The 17,629-nt window shown below is 40.5% G+C and overlaps 1 protein-coding gene across 3 annotated transcripts; it reads right to left on the bottom strand.

Annotated features, from left to right (window-relative positions):
- Positions 1-1,588: 1,588 nt before the first annotated feature.
- LTV1 (LTV1 ribosome biogenesis factor) lies at positions 1,589-16,504 on the bottom strand. 3 transcript variants are annotated; one of them, XM_036415229.2, is made up of 11 exons: positions 16,326-16,503; positions 14,785-14,916; positions 13,719-13,892; positions 8,938-9,025; positions 5,868-6,009; positions 5,278-5,536; positions 4,211-4,338; positions 2,795-2,934; positions 2,490-2,542; positions 2,099-2,299; positions 1,589-1,970 (listed from the first exon to the last, which is right to left on the bottom strand). In XM_036415229.2, the coding sequence occupies exons 1-11, from the start codon at positions 16,326-16,328 to the stop codon at positions 1,860-1,862; spliced, it is 1,431 nt and encodes a 476-aa protein (XP_036271122.1). In that variant the 5' UTR covers positions 16,329-16,503; the 3' UTR covers positions 1,589-1,859. The 3 variants fall into 3 exon arrangements, with proteins under 3 accessions (XP_036271122.1, XP_036271124.1, XP_036271123.1); XM_036415231.2 differs by lacking the exons at positions 14,785-14,916; positions 16,326-16,503 and having other exon boundaries at positions 13,675-13,730; XM_036415230.2 differs by lacking the exons at positions 1,589-1,970; positions 2,099-2,299 and having other exon boundaries at positions 2,490-2,735; positions 2,783-2,934; positions 16,326-16,504.
- Between the last annotated feature and the right edge of the window lie 1,125 nt (positions 16,505-17,629).

The following is a 17,629-nucleotide window of genomic DNA, read 5'->3' as shown; positions in this document are numbered from 1 at the left end:
GGTGAGGTAGAGTGAAACTAGCTCATAAGATGGAATTTGAAAAGCACCAAACCAAAGCAATATTCCACATCTCTAAGAGTCTTGCTGGTTTTGTGAACCTTCAATTGAGACAGCTACCAAAATAAAGGGTCAATTCTTAGGATTTAATACATTCCCAACACTATCACAAACCATCATCTGACCCTTTACTTCTTCAGGTTGGCATTTAAATACATACTCTACAGCATCCTACTTTTGTAATGGCAAAACCTTCAGCCAAGGTTTTATATCAATACTGGAGGCCCAGTACACGAAATTCATGCATAGGTAGGGTCCCTAGGCATGGCCAGTGATCAGGGCTAATCAGATTCCCCACCTCCTCCTTTCCTCGCTCCCTCAGTGTCTCACTGTCGCTGGTCACTTGACATGTTCAGCGCCGCCCCCTGGTGGTCAGCACACATCATAGCGAGAGACTAAACTGGTCTCCCAGTCTAAATCCTGAGGCACATGTGTCAAACACAAGGCCCGCGGGCCAAATCCGTCCCGCCAGGCCTTGCAATGTGGCCTGCACCGCGCTGTCATCACTGCACTCTGCTGCGTTTCCATCACAATGACAGTTTATGACTGTTCAGTAAACCATTCGGCCTGCGATTTAGGCTGGATTTTAGATTTTTGGCCCCTTCTCTGATTGAGTTCAACACCCCTATGACCTGAGGGGACACTTTGCATATTAGCCATATATATACTGGTAGAGTACCTAATGCTATTGTTTTTCACAACTCTTAAAACTCCTAAGACTTAGATTTAAAATTGGTAACAGAGAGAACAAGATAACACCAAATTTGGAAGAGCCAAAATAAAATGAATTAGACAAAGACACTTTCTAATGAACTTAGATATCAAACGCAGCTCACCTGCTACAATTGGTTCTGCACTAGCCATTCTGTTCCCAACTCAGATCAAGTGTTCACAAATTTCTTTTTCATAACAGTCCAGGTAACACATTATTCATGGACAAATGAACAAGGGTCACTAACAACTTGTCTATTGCAAGGAAGTCACAGTTTACCAAACAATTAACAATTGTGATGAAGTCATTGCTTTCGCCTTGAAAATGTTTAACCCAATTCATCAAAAAAGCAGGGAGTTTTCAACTATGTATTTTAATCAAGTATAAATGGTTCCAAGCATTAAATAATGTTTTAAAGAAAAACTTTCTGGTTTAAACTGACTATTTCTGATTTTGAGCCAGGCACTCACTAAAGCCAAGGAAGTTTTCTTGATTATTTCTTCTTCTGTTTCCTGTCTTCACTGTTCCTGAATTCCAAAAGCAATTCATCCAGTAATTGATTACCAACCACATTAATACTTAGTTTTACCATCCTTGTGAAATAACTTTTACACCAGCTTCCTACCAGTGGAATCTTCTCAGAAAAATTATTCTCCCCACTCAGCATTTCAAAATTAGTTTAAATGGGCTACTTCTCTACAGACAGCAAATTAAACCACTTAACTTACTGAAAAAGAGTGGAACGGTTTCAAATAGTTGAGAACATCTGAAAAGGCAACTAGGACAACCATGCAAATAAATAAGGAATACACAATTCCATTTAAATTATTAAGACATTTTCTTTAATTTATCTAAACACTTCACATTCATGAAGTCAATTTCAGAGCAAATCTAAGCTCATCATATTAAATTTAAAAATATTACATTATTTACAAACTTGCTGATATAAATACAAATATTGTGCTGTTTTCTTTTCAATACCTGCCAATAAAAAAGGCAGATCAGTGTGGTCTTTTTGAAGATCCTCATTTCTTCTTAAACACAATTAAGGAGCCCTAAGGGGAATGGGCCTCACCCAAATGTTCCACCCTCACAGTTTTAGACCCTCAACATTCTTCTTCAGGTTCAGCAGCTCCTTTTCCTGCCTTCTTTTCTCCAGTTTGAAGGCTAATTTGTTAGCTTTCTTCTCTACTCTCCGTTCCTGGACAAGAATACATTCATGTTATTCAAATCTTCAAACTGATTCAGACTAACTTTACAAAAGAAAACTCACATGACCTCCCTGCCACCAGCTCTCTGTAAATCTCACGTCTAAGCAAAGTCCTTTACCTTCCGCTCTTCCTTTATTGCTTGCTTTCTGGCTTTTTTATCTTCTTTGCTTTCATTTTTAGAGCGTGGCTGGGTTGACACCTTGGGCAGATCACTGTCATTAATCATCTGCATTCGTTCAATTTGCTTTGCTGTGAATCCTTTCTGAGGTAAGACATTGAGAGGTATTCCTGTCTTAGAAGATATTCGGATTTGTTTGGGCTGAAATAAAGATAAAATGGCTTAGGGTTATTTCCCAATCCTATTAAAAAATAGCTCACTTATGACACACTGCTGTTGCTTTCCTAATGGTGTTGGGAGCCACTAGAGATAAAGCTGATGTGAGAAAATAATTAGTACACTTCCTTTCCTGCATTGCGTATTTTAAACAGCTCAGGACATTAGCACTTACTTTTGGTTCATACTTAATAAGCTGTGGATGGTTGTATAAATTTGAGTATGTACCTAAAAAAAAAAAAAAAAAAGTCACATATTAATAAGTAGACTTTTAGTTCACCAAAACATTACTGAGTACTTACTATATTCCCAGCTTTAGTGTTTTCATAGTTTAAACTAACACTGGAGTCTCTCTTACAAATGTTTTCATATTTTTTATTACAAATATTTATTTCCCCCATTATTTTCACAAAGTATACACTTTTTCAAAAGGCTGATGTACTTAATACTTAATCATAAAATGGACACTAAGATACTTACTACAAATAGATTCACAATCCCATTTCTCCTTGACTTCTTCAAGAACTACAGTGACAACCTCCTCCTCTTCAGACCCATCAGGTTCATTCATGGGCAAGTCTTGATCCTCGAAGGGTTCGAGAGTACTCAGTTTGACACAACTTGTGGTTATTAAGTTTTCAAAAATGAAGATAGGAAGAGAAAAAAGACCACCACCCATGTTAATATATGTTATTCAACCTGCACGTAAAGAGCTATGGAAACAATAGCAATTTTTAAAAACCCACACACTCAGGTGTCCTGTTTGTCATTTCCTGTCACAATTAGCTTTATCTCTCTGCCTCTCGCTTCCAGGAGGTTCCGGCTGTTCATTCTGCTGACAGGAAGGAAAAACCTATCTGTGTCTTTGCAAGGACATAACACATTACACATAAAAGAGCTTTTCTAAAACATAATCTTTTTTAAAGCCTCAAAAAGCATTAGCCCATCTGTCCCTCCAAAGGATTCAAATAATTCACTCCAAGTATGCAGCTCTTAGCCTGCTGCAGGATCTGCATGATAGTGATCATCAAACATTAGACCTCTCTGGTAGATGTAAACACCTCATTAGTTTCTCAGAGAAATTATTTAATGTGGGTGCTGATTCACCAAACATTTTGCCAGAAAGTTCTACTAATCTGGCTGGAGAGATACACTCTTGTCTTTCTTTAAGCCATAAATACCTACCGTATTTTTCGGACCATAAGACGCACTTTCTCCCCCCCCAGAAGTGGGGGGAAAAAGTCCCTGCGTCTTATGGTCCAAATATAGCCTACACATATACTTTAAAAAAAAAGTTTTTTTACTTGCCCAGCTCTGTGTGGTCTCTGTGTGCTTGCCCGGCTCTAAAATGGTTCTAAATGCTGCTGTTTACTTTACAGGGTTGATTACATGTGTTTATGACTGTGATATTGGGTTTTAATGCACATAAAATATTTTAGGACACTATTTGTTTCAGAATCTTTTTTTCTTCATTTCCCTTCTCTAAAAACTGGTGCATCTTATGGTCCGGAGTGTCTTATGGTCCGAAAAATACGGTACTCCCCAGACGCCTGGCATTTTAGGAAAATAAAGAATGTATACACGAAGTCAAATAATTCTTTAGCCAAAGAGGCTAGAGGCACCATCTCATTCTCATTCTTAAGTGGAATGTGACCTTGTACACTTCCCACCCTCACCCTCAGTTATTGATCACTACTCTCGACAAGTGACAGAGAATGTGGTTCTCAGTATGTTCCCATCCACTGTTAAGTTCGGTTTCAGAACTCTTAATATGAAAATGGAGCCAAATGTACCATCTTCTTAATTTGGATTCTGACAGGGTGGTTTTCAATTCACACACACAATCACTTTATTTGAAAATGAAAAAAGCAGGTAAACAAGGAAAAATCTCCATACTTCTCTGCCTTCTCTTTATAGAAGTCATTCAAAACTTCCTTTAAGCGACTGCTGTCTACTTGAATGGAACCTTCCAATTCAGCATTATCCAGAGCTCCAATTTCATCATCATCATATTGCTCATAAAACTTGAATAGAAAGAGAGAAGATACCACAAAAATAAATGTATTCAGTAAGAATACAGCACTTAAAAGATTATCCTACACAACATAAGCACCACCACGATCACAACTACATTGAAAATATTATCAGGACTCAGTACCATAACAATATGATGTGGAAGAGATTCTACCCAGACTTTTAAAACTTTCTGTAGGTTGCCATTTAACATGACAATGAAGACAGTTACTCCATTGAGCTTGGAGAGCAAAATGCTAGGCAGAAATCTTTACTCAGAATATTTTACAGATACTTTCAAATTCATTAATTATGCAAACTAACGTACATTTCTTTTTTTCAGATGACGTTTACTGTATTATTCAATACTGTTCACACTACCAGGCTTTGTAAGAGTAAGCAGGGTGATGTAACTCCTGAAATGAGGTGATTCATGCTAACAGTTTGCTTATTTCTTTGAGAGAAGAAGGAAACTACTACTTAATGAAATGCAGCAAAGTTAGAACCTTTGTCATAGGAAGCCATCCATCCATCCATCCATCCATCCATCCATCCATCCATCCAATCATCCATCCTTTACTGAACAGTTCAAAGTTTAAACTCCATATGCCATATACCACTTTAAGCCTTGGGATGTATCAGTGAACAAAAACATACACACAAAAATGGGGGGAAATGGCATTTCCTTTTTGCTTAGTCTAATGCTTAATCTCAGGAACTGTGACTGAAGAGGTTTGGAATCAAAATGTCTAAGAGCAAAATCAGGAGGTTTGATAAGCCATCTTTTGACCTATCTGCATTCCTTCCAGAAGTAAAATTAGGGTGGTTGTATGGTCTGTTTCAATAAAAGTTAGTGGTGTTTCTCATACTAAAAGTTCTAGCTTTAGGTTCCAATGTCATATATAATTTACTAAGAACTAGTATTAAAAGACCCTTAACTGGGGCCTTACCTTCTCAAACCTTTCATCATGTAGGGTCAGCTGTTCATTTCTCCTCATAACTGAGGATGTCATAGAATACTCAGTAAATCGACTTTTCGTTTCCTCTTCCCAAAACAAGTGATTTTCTAGAGCCCCCGGAGTTTTCCCAAGGGTAGACACTTCCTCATCTGAGAATGAGCCTGCAGAGTCATAGTCATTGTCATCACTGCCTTCTTCCTTCTCATTGTCCACATCTGCCCACTCATTGTCATCTTCCGCCTCTGATTTCCTAAAGTCAGAGTCATAAATTAACTGTCAAAACAACTTGATAAACAACAGAACCTGATGCATTTACACAGTAAAATCTGAGGGTGTTTCAGGGAGGATTACTGTTTAGGGAGAAGGGCTGTGCTGCTTTACCAGTCCAGTCTGGCACGATTGTAAAAGTAATGAGCTAGCAATCAGGCAACTTGGACTTTAGCCCCACCTACTGATGGCTTATATCTCACATTGTCTGCTAAAACAGAATTCTAAGACTCAAGTCCTGAAGGTCTCTTTCAGCTGTAGTTCTATGGTTGTTATCCTATTAAAGCATACCAATTGAAACAAACCAAACATACTGAACATCCATTCCCTCTTCCTCTTCTGCTGGCTTATTGGCCTGAAGAATAAAATCATCTTCAAGCAGATTATCTGGATCATCGAAGTCAAAATCATCATCAAGGGCTGCGACAATGTCAGGATCAAAATCCAGCCGAGGCCCTAGAAGAAAAATAAAAAATAATAACTCCCAAGAAAGCATCATTCCTTCATTTAATTAACATAATCTGAGTACCTATTACTTGCCAAAGTATAAAAGGATGATTAAGAATTCTAAGTCAGTCTAGCAAGGGAAAGAGATGCATGACTGCAAATAAAAAATAAAAATAAAAAGAGGGAGGTGAGGGGGAAACCCTTCCATTATAGATCTACAATATCAAACTGCTTAGTAAGCAAAATTCAAAGCTTTGACCCGCAGGAAAAAACTGGACTTTGTCTTTTCACACTGAGATCTTAACCTGTTTCTTCAGCTAGGTAAACCACTACAGAGTTCAAGGAGAAGTTTCAAGTCAAAACCTGTAAACCGACATGGCTTCCAACACCCCCACATCATGGCTCCTGCTTAGTTCTCCAGCCTCAGTTCCTAGTAATCCTGACCTAGGCATGCCAAGTGTGTGGTTTCTTCTATTCACGTTGTCTTGCTTTTGCTCACAGTTGTCTGTACGGAGTACCCTCTTTCTCCCATCCACTCTCCTTCATCTGCTTAACTTAGTCCTAAGAAATCAACTTGGACATGCTTTCCCCTAGAACTCCCCCAGACTTGCTTGTTGCATCATGATCTATCTATTTGTACTGTAGTGGTAATTACCTATTTATTGTCTATCTTTCCCAATTTATGGTAAATTCCCTGTGGTCTGGGACTATGCTATTCTGGTTTAACTCTGTCAAACAGTGGCAACTCAAAAACCTGTAAAATGAATGCTATATGGCAAGTTTACTCAATAAGGGTTGGGGGACTGTGTGAAAAAGTGAGGGGATTAAGAAGTACAAATTGGTAGCTACAGAATAGCCACGGAGTTAAGTACAGCGTAGGGAATACAGTAAATAATACTGTAATATTTATGTATGGTATCAGATGGGTACTAGATTTTTCAAGGTGATCACTAAGTTATATAATGCCCAATCACTGAGCTATACACTTGAAACTAGTATCATAATACGTCAACTGTACTTGAGAAAAAAAAAATTAAAGCAAAAAAAAAAAAATAGTTCTCATAACAAAAATATTTTGTAACTTCGTATGTTAACAATGTAGTCTTTTTAAAAAAAATATGTTTTATTGATTTTTTTACAGAGAGGAAGGGAGAGAGATAGAGTTAGAAACATCGATCAGCTGCTTCCTGCATACCCCCCACTGGGGAGGTGCCTGCAACCAAGGTACATGCCCTTGACCGGAATAAAACCTGGGACCCTTCCACTGAGCCAAACTGGTTTCAGCAACCATGTAGTCTTATTGTGATAATCATTTCACAATATATATCAAATTATGTTGTATACTTCAAACTAATGTAATATGTCAATTATATCTTCATTTATAATAAAAACATAATAGGCTAATTAGACCGGACAGCCAAATGACTTTCAGGTCGAAGCCAGGGCTGCAAGGGCTGAGACCCCTGGCATGAATTTCATGCATTGGGCCTCTAGTCTCTATATATAAAAGCCTAATATGCAAATTGTCCCCACAGGAGTGCACCTGGAGACAGATTGCTGGCTATAACATGTGCTGACCACTACGGGCACAGAATGAAGGAAGGCCCCAATCAGCCCTGATCGCCGGCCAGGCCTAGGTATCCTATACATGCACAAATTTCGTGCATCAGGCCTCTAGTAAAATGTATTAACCATTGGAAAAAAAAATTAAAGCAATTTAACTAAAGAAAACAAACACTACTTTTGTTCTAAAATACGTTGGTACTGCAAAAAAAACCCAACAAACAATTTTTCAGTGTATGTGAAACAGGTGGATAAACGAGACTTCTATTTAAACCAAAGGCCCAGTGCATAAAATTCATGCACCGATAGAGTCCCTTTGCCTGCCCAGCGATAAGGGCCAATTGGGCCTTCTGGCTGCTGGTGGGGGCCTCTCTTCCCCAGCTGCCAGCTAGGGCCTCCCTTTCCTGGCTGGTCAATGCACATCATGGCGAGCGACCGAACTCACAAAAGGACAATTTGCATTTTAGGCATATATATATATATATATATATATATATATATATATATATATATAAATAAAAATATATAAAAATATATATAAATATATAAATATATAAATATATAAATATATAAATATATATAGTACTTCCATACTCTCGGGGAAATGTTTTTTTTCTTTTAATCCTCACCTCAGGACATGTTTTTGTTGTTTGTTTGGTTTTAAATTCTCACCCGAGGATATGTTTATTGATTTGAGAGAGAGATAAAGAAAAATAAATATCAAACTGTTGCCTCCCATATGCACCCCAACTGGGATTGAACACAAAACCTAAGTATGTACCCTGACCAGAAATCAAACCCGCAACCTTTTTTGGTGTATGGGACAGCACTCTAACCAAGCCACACCCAGTCAAGGCCTGAGAGAACTTTTAAAAGCTAACATGAAATATTTCCAAAATTACACTATATGTATGTAAGGCTAATTGAATATTAGTTTCCTTTGTAAGAGGTTAGGTCAAGGTAGTCCCCCACCTGATCATGAAAAATAATCTTCCCACTTTCCTCTCTAAATAGGAACTTCCAAGACTAAGAATTTGATTTGATTACAATATAAGAAAAGAGGGGATATCCCCAGGTGGGGGTGTACAGGAGGTAGCTGACCAATGTTTCTCTCTCATCAATGTTTCTAACTCTCCATCTCTTTCCCTTCCTCTCTGTAAAAAAAAAAAAAAAAAAAAAAAAAAAAAAAAAAAAAAAAAAAAAAAAAAAAAAAAAGAATGCTAATCACACTCATCCCTTCCTAATGATCTCTCATCTGAATTCAGACACATCTCAATTTTTTCAACACTTTATCAGGAACTCTGAATTATTACTATATGAAGTTTCTTTTTATAAAACACGGCTCCATTGAAAGGGCAAAAAAATTAAACACACCTGAAACAGGAGCTGCTTTATTTAACAATCCAACATCTTCCTCAAACTCTGATGCAAACACTGATGAAGGCAACTTAATTCCAGTGGTCTTGAAAAAAAAGAAAAGAAATTACACAATGGTTAGGTTTATTCAACAATACTTCTGAAACTAATTTACTGGGTTGAAGTGTTCTCCCAAAATTCATGTTCACCTGGAAGCTCAGAATGTGACCTTACATAGAAACAGGATCCTTGCAAATGTAATCTGTTCAGAGGAAGTGATAATGGAGCATGGTGGGCCCTAGTCCAATGACTGGTATGTCCTTACAAGAAGCCATGTGAACACAGGAAGACACACAGAGGAGAAAGCCATGTGAAGATGGAGAATGCTAGAGTGACGCATCAACAAACCAAGGAACACTAAGGATTGCCAGCAACCACTAGAAGCAAGTAGATAGTCAAGGAACAGATTCTTTCTGAGCCCTAAGAAGGAAACCCCCAGAAAGCTTGATTTCAGACTTCTGGCCTCTACAATTGTGAGAATAAATTTCTACTGTCTGAAGTCACCTCGTGGTAATCTGTGACAACAGTCCTAGAAAACTAACACAATCACATTCTGAATTCTCTCCAGTTATACATTTTAAACATGTATATTCCACCATCCAAAGCAACTTCCCTGCAATACTTCACAAAGCTTTCTCCAGTATACTATTCCATTTAATCCTCACAAAGCCTTGAGGACTGTTTTAGTGAGGTTCTGGGATCCACAATATTACCTCGTGTCCCTTCCTGATTGGAATTTTCCTTCCTCTCTTCAATGGAACACACCCATTAGTGGCTAGCTCAGTTCCTTCTACCTCCATTAAACCCTTCTTGAATACTGTCCTAGAACTTCCGACTGCTGTGGGCTCCCCTCTCTTCACACACCATACAATCTATCTCAATGTGTGCTGGCACATATTTTCTGACTAGTCCTTATGCTTTAGTTTCACCTTTTCAACCAAACAGTTAATAATGTGAGGGTCACTAGCACATGTTATCAGTCCTTATACCTCACCACTCACTCTGTTCTCAGCTGAGCAGCAGGCATGAAGCTGAGATGTACATTCTGACTGGCTCACAGACAGCATGCTCCACTGAAAGCCTCAGAAGAGCATGAGCAAAGGCCACATATAGTAATGCATACCTAGCAAGCTATTATGGCTTCCAAAGTGCATTTCTCTATGGCATAAACTTGGGGAAATACCTGGTATTCTGCTATAGAGTTCTTTTTAATTTATTTAATTTTAGTTTTTCTACTGATTTCAGAGAGAGGAAGGGAAAGAAACATCTATTTGTTGTTCCATGTATTTATGCATTCATTGGTTGCTTCTTGCATGTGCCCTGACTGTGGATCAAACCTGCAACCTTGGTGTATCAGGACGTGCTCTAACCAACTAATCTATCTGTTGAGGGCTAGAGAGTCCTTTTCTTTTTAACAAACAGACTTACTATATATAATTCACATACTACACAATTCAACCACTTAAAATGTATAATGTAATGATTTTTTTGGTATATTACATTATTATTTTATAAAATTGTGGTAAAATATATATGTGGTAAAAGATACTTTGTAATTATTAATCTTTGAAATGTAAGGGTTAAGAAGGGAGGATCACCTTATTTTAGTGAATTTACCTTTGGAGATGCTTCTAAATATTGAGAAACAAAGAGTATACATAATTAGAGTTTAGATAGTGATTAAAAAGTGGAATGGAATTCTTTTTGTTAATTGTAGTAGTTCCTAAATACAGGAGTGGGCAAAAGTAGGTTAAATTACCAACCAACATTACCTAAAAGATAATACATTAGGATACAAAATGATAAAAAACAAATAATACAATAATAAATACTACTACAAAAATATACTCTTTGGAGTACTCAGAACTGTAAACCTATTTCTGCCCACCCTGCTTCCTACCATGGCAGCACCTGCTTTCCTTTAAGTGAAAATCAGGGGCTGCTCAAGCTGCCTTTCTGCACATTGTTTCTTACGGTTTATTAAAGATTTCTGGTTTATTTAATTTTGGTGGCTTGTTGCAAATTACTTTAAGGTTAAAAAAGCTCAATGGGACTCGTACATTTGTACTGTGCTACAGAAAGCCAATGGCAATTTTATCTTTAAAGATAATGCAACTTTATAAACATCATTGAAGTGTCCATTTAAGGGCCTTATTCTGCTTAAAGTGAAATAAGCCAGTCAGAGAAAGACCAATACCATACAATGTCACTTATATGGGGAAGCTAATGAACAAAATAAACTGATGATCAAAACAGAAACTGAGGCATAGATACCTTGTTTCCCCGAAAATAAGACAGTCTTATATTAATTTTTGCTCCCAAAGATGCGCTAGGTCTTATTTTCAGGGGATGTCTTATTTTTTCATGAAGAAGAATACGGTACACATTTATTGTTAAATGAATATAAAGGAAATTTATTACCTGTATATGGTACAGTAGTTGTCAACACAAACCAGACAAACTGAATCCTACAGTATCAAGAATTTACTCATTTATTCAATGACAATTACGTCATCATCTTCTGGAACATCATAACAATCCAATTCCTGAATTTCCTGGTGAATTTCTTGTGACTCCATTTCTTACAGAATCAGTGGACCAAATCTCTCATGTTTAGCCTAGGGGGGTAGGGGGCCCTTATTTTCGGGGGGATGCCTTATATTTCACTCAGAAGGAAACCTGTAAGTAGGTCTTATTTTCGGGGAAACACGGTACATGTAACAGACTGACAGATGTCAGGGGGAGGGAGAATGAATGAAAGGTGAAGGGATTAGCCAAAAAACATAAGACACAAACAACAGTGTGATATCAGTAAGAGGGAAAGGCAGGCGGTTAACTAGGTGGAGATGGGCAAAGGGGATGGGAAATGGGGATAGAGACTTTGCTTAGGGAGATGGGTGCATGATGCAGAAAAAGGAACTTAAATTGGCAGCACCAATCCTATATAATAAAAGAGTAACATGCAAATTGACACTAATGGCAGAATGACCAGAACGACCTTTAAACCAGTCACTATGAGGTGCACTGAGCACTTCTCGGCCAGCAGGCTCCCATCCCCCGCTAGCAAACAGGGAACCTAGGGTGGGTGGCAGGGGATGAAGGTGGCACCAGGCTAAGGCCCCTGCCTGACCAGTCGCCCCACACAAAGAGGGTGACCTGTGACAGGGGTAGGAGTGGCCGACCTCTTAGTCCTCTCTATTTTTCCCTGCCTTGGCCAGCAGGCTTGGATGAATGGGGAACTGGGGGATGGCAGCAGAGTAAGATGGCTCTGATCGCAGGCCAGGTCTAGGGACCATACCCATGCATGGATTTCGTGTGCCAGGCCTCTAGTTTCATATAAATATTAGTGGTCTGGTGCATGAAATTTTTGCACGGGTGGTATGTCCCTCAGCCCAGCCTGCACCCTCTCCAATCTCAGACACCCCTCTCACAATTTGGGACTGCTGGCTCCTAAATGCTCGCCTGCCTGATTGCCCCTGACTGCCCCTAACTACTCCCCTGCTGTCTTGATTGCCCTTAACTACCTCTGTCTCAGCCCTACACCCAGGACCTGAGCTTCTCTCTCTTTGGCCAGCCACAGGCACCCAGGACCTGGGTCAGCTTTGACCAGGCCGGCTGAGGCTGCAGGGGATGGTGGGCAGGTGGCTCTGCCCAGGACCACAGGGTAGGCAGCTTCTCAGGCTGGCTGCGGCCTGGGACCATGGGGCGGGCCGCTTCTCCGACTCCCAGACTACAGCCAGCCATAGAAGCTGGTGCCCAGGACTACTGGCAGGCAGCTTTGCCCAGGCCTGGGTTTGTCAGGAAGGACATGTGGATGGTTGTCCAGACATTTGTTCTAATTAGCTATCTTTTATTAGTATACATAGATCATGGTGTGTTTTTTCTCGCCATCATTAACCATATTAACTGTTGTATTCCTGCTAAGTCTAGAAGCAGCCTCAGAATCCTTCTCACCATTCACCTTAAGTCTGATGTTTAGTTATCAGAATACCTGAGGTGAAGCCTCTTACTGCAAATGTATCCCAGAATGCATGGCATCCTCTCTGCTTTCTGATCCAGCTAATAATACATTGCCTCAATCATGTTGATTCAGGTCATTTTTCCCCTTTCAGTTTCTAGTAGATTACCATTTACTGCCTAGGAAGCAAAATGGACTGTCTCCATGTAGATCGCAAAATTAATGTATTTTTCTCATCAATAAAATTTCATTCTCTCAGCTTGGGCAGAGTAATTTTGTCAACGACGTATTGAGGTATTAAGTTTATAACAAACTGAGTAGATTATTGTTTCAGGTGCTGTGCTGCCATATACAGATTCATTTCATCTTTGCAACAACTCTATGCAGTAGGTACTATAATTACACAGATGAGCACACTGAGGTACAGAGAGATCAGGTAACCTGACCAGTGAAACCTGAAAGTGGCCGAGTCTTGTTTCAAATCCATGAGCCATGCCCTTTAACCATTATTCTCCACTCGGTATTGTGCGGGAGCCTGCTCTTACTGGCTCACAAATTTTCAGGAATTTTGCAAGCTAGTTGTTAAGCATGATCATTACCAAAGAACAGGCCACCTACTCTCGCCTGATTGTACATGTGTACACACACCACTTTCAGTGAGAAAATGGCCTGCCCTATTTCTTGCCCAAAATTATATTGATATAACACTGTTTTGTTTTGTTTTCTTTTTCACTCACCCCCACACACTCTTTCTCACACTTAAATTGTTGAAAAGTCTTACTGAAATTATTGAATTTTCTTCGTTTTCATTTCTCCTATTGGGCACACTGACTGCAGTCGTGGGAATCAGCTCTGAGGGCCCAGACGGTTCCTTCAGATGCTGCAGGTAGTCATAGTCGTCATCGAAGAACACTCCATACTTCCTCTGTTCTGCTCGTCTCTCTTCATCATTTTTCTAGGATAATAAACAAAATGGAACTACTACCTATTCCAAAATTAAGGCCCAGGAACCTTCCAATGAGCACAGTTTTCAGAACAGGAGGCAGATGGCACATGGACACTTTGGTTGACAGGAATGAGACAATGAATAATGAATTCTTAACAAATTAAGGAAACACAGAGCCTCCAAGGTATTGTGTCATATAAAATTAAAATGGAATGAACCAATTCCTCCTTTCAGTAGATATTTCTGTGCAATAATCCAAGCCAAGAAAAATACACACACATGGCAATTTGTTTTATCATCCAGTAGGAGCCTTGAAAGGTTAGGTATAATTTCTTGTATTTATACACAAAGAAACTTTTCAACACACAAGACAAATGGGCTTTACCGTACTTAAAAGCTAAATAGGCCCAATGTTCCCTAACACTTCCTTTCACATTACCCATGCTTAACAAGTCTGGTTGATAATTAGCAAATCAATCCTTTAAAAGCTCCCTGGTGTTTTCTAAAGCTGATTTATGAGTTTCAAAGTTTTGCATTTCATTAGATGAGTGACCAAAAGGCAAAGCGCCGTTTGTGCTTATAAAATGATAGGATTTTAGGGTAAGCAGCAATTTAGCTCTTGATTGTGCCCTAAATCACATCACGCAGTATTATAGCTGATGGCTTCGTAAATATTTATCATTACTCAGGATGTACTCACTGAAACATCCCAAATAAAGGTGGTCCATCCTCTCAATCAAAATGAATATGCACGAAGTGAAAATCCACACATTCACTGAAAATTAAGTCACAGATTTTGCTTTCCCTGAAGATCAGTTATATGAAAACAGCAGCTGGCTACAATAATTGAAAACCACTAACAGTCCACCTACAAACTCATTGGCTAAAGAGCAGCACCTACTTTCTGTGCAGGCAGCAGAACCCTCTGGGGTGCGGTCTCATCCGCTGCTAAAGGATCTCGTTGGCTCCGATGCACCAGGTGGAAAGACACAGCTTTCTTCTTTTCTATGAAGGGCTTCTTCTTTCTGTGAGGCTGAGAGGGCAGAATCAGGACATGCCGTTAAAACAGAACCAAAACACCTGTGGCTTGTATCACAGTCCGCGCGGGCATCTTCGATAAGTTACGTGAAGGATCAACAGGTTTTTTGAAACCTACGCTTCTAGGGCAGGCAACATCAAGTCTGTTCTCTAAAAACCTGTGCTTACCTTCCTCCAATACACAGTTGTCGGCACCTACTCTGTAGGCAGACCTTGTTATGGGCACTGGGGATACAGCAGTGGGAAGGTCAGACAAGCCCCTATTCCTCTCAAGCAAATCATCAAGAAAAATGATTTTGGGTAAAGAGAATAAAAAGACAGCGTTGTGCTGAAACCGGTTTGGCTTGGTGGATAGAGCCTCGGTTTGTGGACTGAAGGGTCCCGGTTTGTGGACTGAAGGGTCCCAGGTTCGATTCCCATCAAGGGCATGTGCATTGGTTGCGGGCACATCCCCGGTGGGGGGTGTGCAGGAGGCAGCTGGTCGATGTTTCTCTTCTCTCTCATCGATGTTCTTAGCTCTCTATCCCTCTCTGTAAAAAAATCAATGAAATAAAAAAAAAAAAAGACAGCCTTGTGCAAAATTACGGACGAGTGACGTTAGGCTGGGTGCCCAGAGAAGGTCCCCGACATGCTGAACCAGGACAATGAACCTGCCACAAGAAGGCATTTGCAAGTGGGGTGCACACTTCCTGCATCAACTACTATGTGAAAACATGACACCAAAGCTGAAGTTCAGGGAGATTCATGATCCGTCCTACAAGTTTATTCCACTACCCAACCTTGATTTTTCTAAATTAAGGAAGTACCATCCCAGTTGAATAAGCCGCCTTGCTTTGGGACCAACCTTGGGCTCTCCCACAAGTTCCTTCCCCGCGAGCAGTGAGCCACATGGGCCTCTTTGGCCCCTTGAGTGTGGCTCTTCCACAAAATACCATGGCCTGGGCGAGCCTATTTTGAAGAAGTGGTGTTAGAAGTTTAAGTTTAAAACATGTGGCTCTCAAAAAGAAATGTCCATCGTGGTACTGTTGATATTTGGCTCTAGGGACTAATGAGTTTGCTGACCACTGCCCCAAAGCAAACTGATGGGCGGACACCCCCTCCCCGCCTGACCCCGTGCAACACTGGGTGGTGCATCTGCGCTCTGTGTGTCAAAAGGCTTTGGGGGGCCCTTCGGGGTAAAGGGAAGGCCATTCTCCACTGTGATTCTCCAGGGAGGTGCTCGGCCATGGGAGTCTCACTGTAAACAGCAAAGGATGCCCCAGGTGGTTGGTGAGGGTGACCCAGACCCGGCCCAGCAGACCAGCCCTCCCAGCCCCAGGCCTCAGTGGCCACCGGCACCGACGATCCCAGCCGCGCTTCCGCAAACCCAGAGCGCCACGCCCCCCAGGCTCCGAGCTCGCCCACCATGTTGCGGTCGCCAGGCGCTCAGGCCGAAGAGCGGCGACTACAGCTCCGGGTCCTGCGGGACGGGGCACGCTGCGTCCGGGACGCCGCAAGGGCCGGCTCACCGCGGCGTCTTCAGACCTCTCACCGCACGTGCAAACCCGGGAGCCGGACAGGAAGTCCCGCACCGGCCGTGGGATCGGACCAATCGCCGGAGAGCTGAAGTCTCGAGGCGCCGGTAATGACGCCGGGCTCACTCCGTCCCAAACACCGCGAGAAGCTGTAGGGAGATGCGCTGTTCCCGCCCCCTGAGGGCGGGGCTATTGCTGCTGGAGTGAGTGCGCTGGAAGGAGGAGTCTGGCGGCCAGGCGGGAAAGGTTTTGGAAGAGCTTGTGTTTATAGGAACCCAGCATCTCCATCGACAGTTGTATTCCCTGCCCATTTCCAACCGAGAAAAGCAGAATAAAATAAAAAACCGTGTACTCCTTTTATCAAATGTGTCATTTTTAATACTCTAATCAATCATGCAATGTTTTTGTATATTACTTTCAATATCCACGCTCTGGCCTCAGGGTGAAGTCCAAATTCTTTTGCATAGAAGCCATCAATTTAGCATCTTGTCTCCTTATTCCCCCACATACCACTCTATGACCCAACCCTATCAAACGGTTTGCAGTTCTCTTATGTATCCAAAGAGATGGGCTTTCTCATGCCCATCTAAGGTTCTTCCTCTTCACTCCCCATCTTTCAAGTGTTAGCTTGGTTATTTCTGCCACAGGAAGCGTATAAAGGCATACCTTGAAGACATTGTGGGTTTGGTTTCATACCAGTGAAATAAAGCGAATATTGCAATCAAATGAGTTGTAATCGTTTTTGTTAGTGGAAGGTCTTGCCTTTGATTTGTGAAAAGCACAACTCCTGTGAGGCCAATAAAGCATTGTGCAATAAAACGAGGTATACCTGTATTCTTCAAAACTAGAGCCCATCTCAAATGTTCTCACTGAACCCTGTGATTACACTATTCTGCTCAATTACACTAAAATTTAGTGATTAAATGGTAAATCCTTATTATTTTAATCTGTTTTATAACCATTCTGTAGTAACCTATTGAGGACAAGGATTTTTGTCTTGCCAACTTTACTTCCCCAATGCATAGTATAGTAAGGACTCAATAATAATTAGTTCAAAGCACTTTATATACATTTACTCATTAAATTGCTACACAACAATTTAAGGAGATATACTATTATTACCCTTTTATTTTATGGATTAGAGATCCAAGGAACAGTAAGTCAATCTTTCCAAAAATCAGGACTTTTTTTAAA

Source organism: Pipistrellus kuhlii, unplaced genomic scaffold (assembly GCF_014108245.1).
Source record: "Pipistrellus kuhlii isolate mPipKuh1 unplaced genomic scaffold, mPipKuh1.p scaffold_m20_p_5, whole genome shotgun sequence".
NCBI classification, from domain to species: domain Eukaryota; kingdom Metazoa; phylum Chordata; class Mammalia; order Chiroptera; family Vespertilionidae; genus Pipistrellus; species Pipistrellus kuhlii.
The sequence above is the reverse complement of the archived record's forward strand: the minus strand, read 5'-3'. Positions and strand labels throughout refer to the sequence as shown.

Excerpts from the sequence above, each read along its gene's own strand:
- LTV1 (XM_036415229.2), bottom strand. Across the intron at positions 6,010-8,937 it reads TAAAGCAGCTCCTGTTTCAG|GGCCTCGGCTGGATTTTGAT; the intron begins GTGTGTTTAATT and ends TTTTTCTTCTAG. Across the intron at positions 1,971-2,098 it reads CAATAAAGGAAGAGCGGAAG|GAACGGAGAGTAGAGAAGAA; the intron begins GTAAAGGACTTT and ends ATTCTTGTCCAG.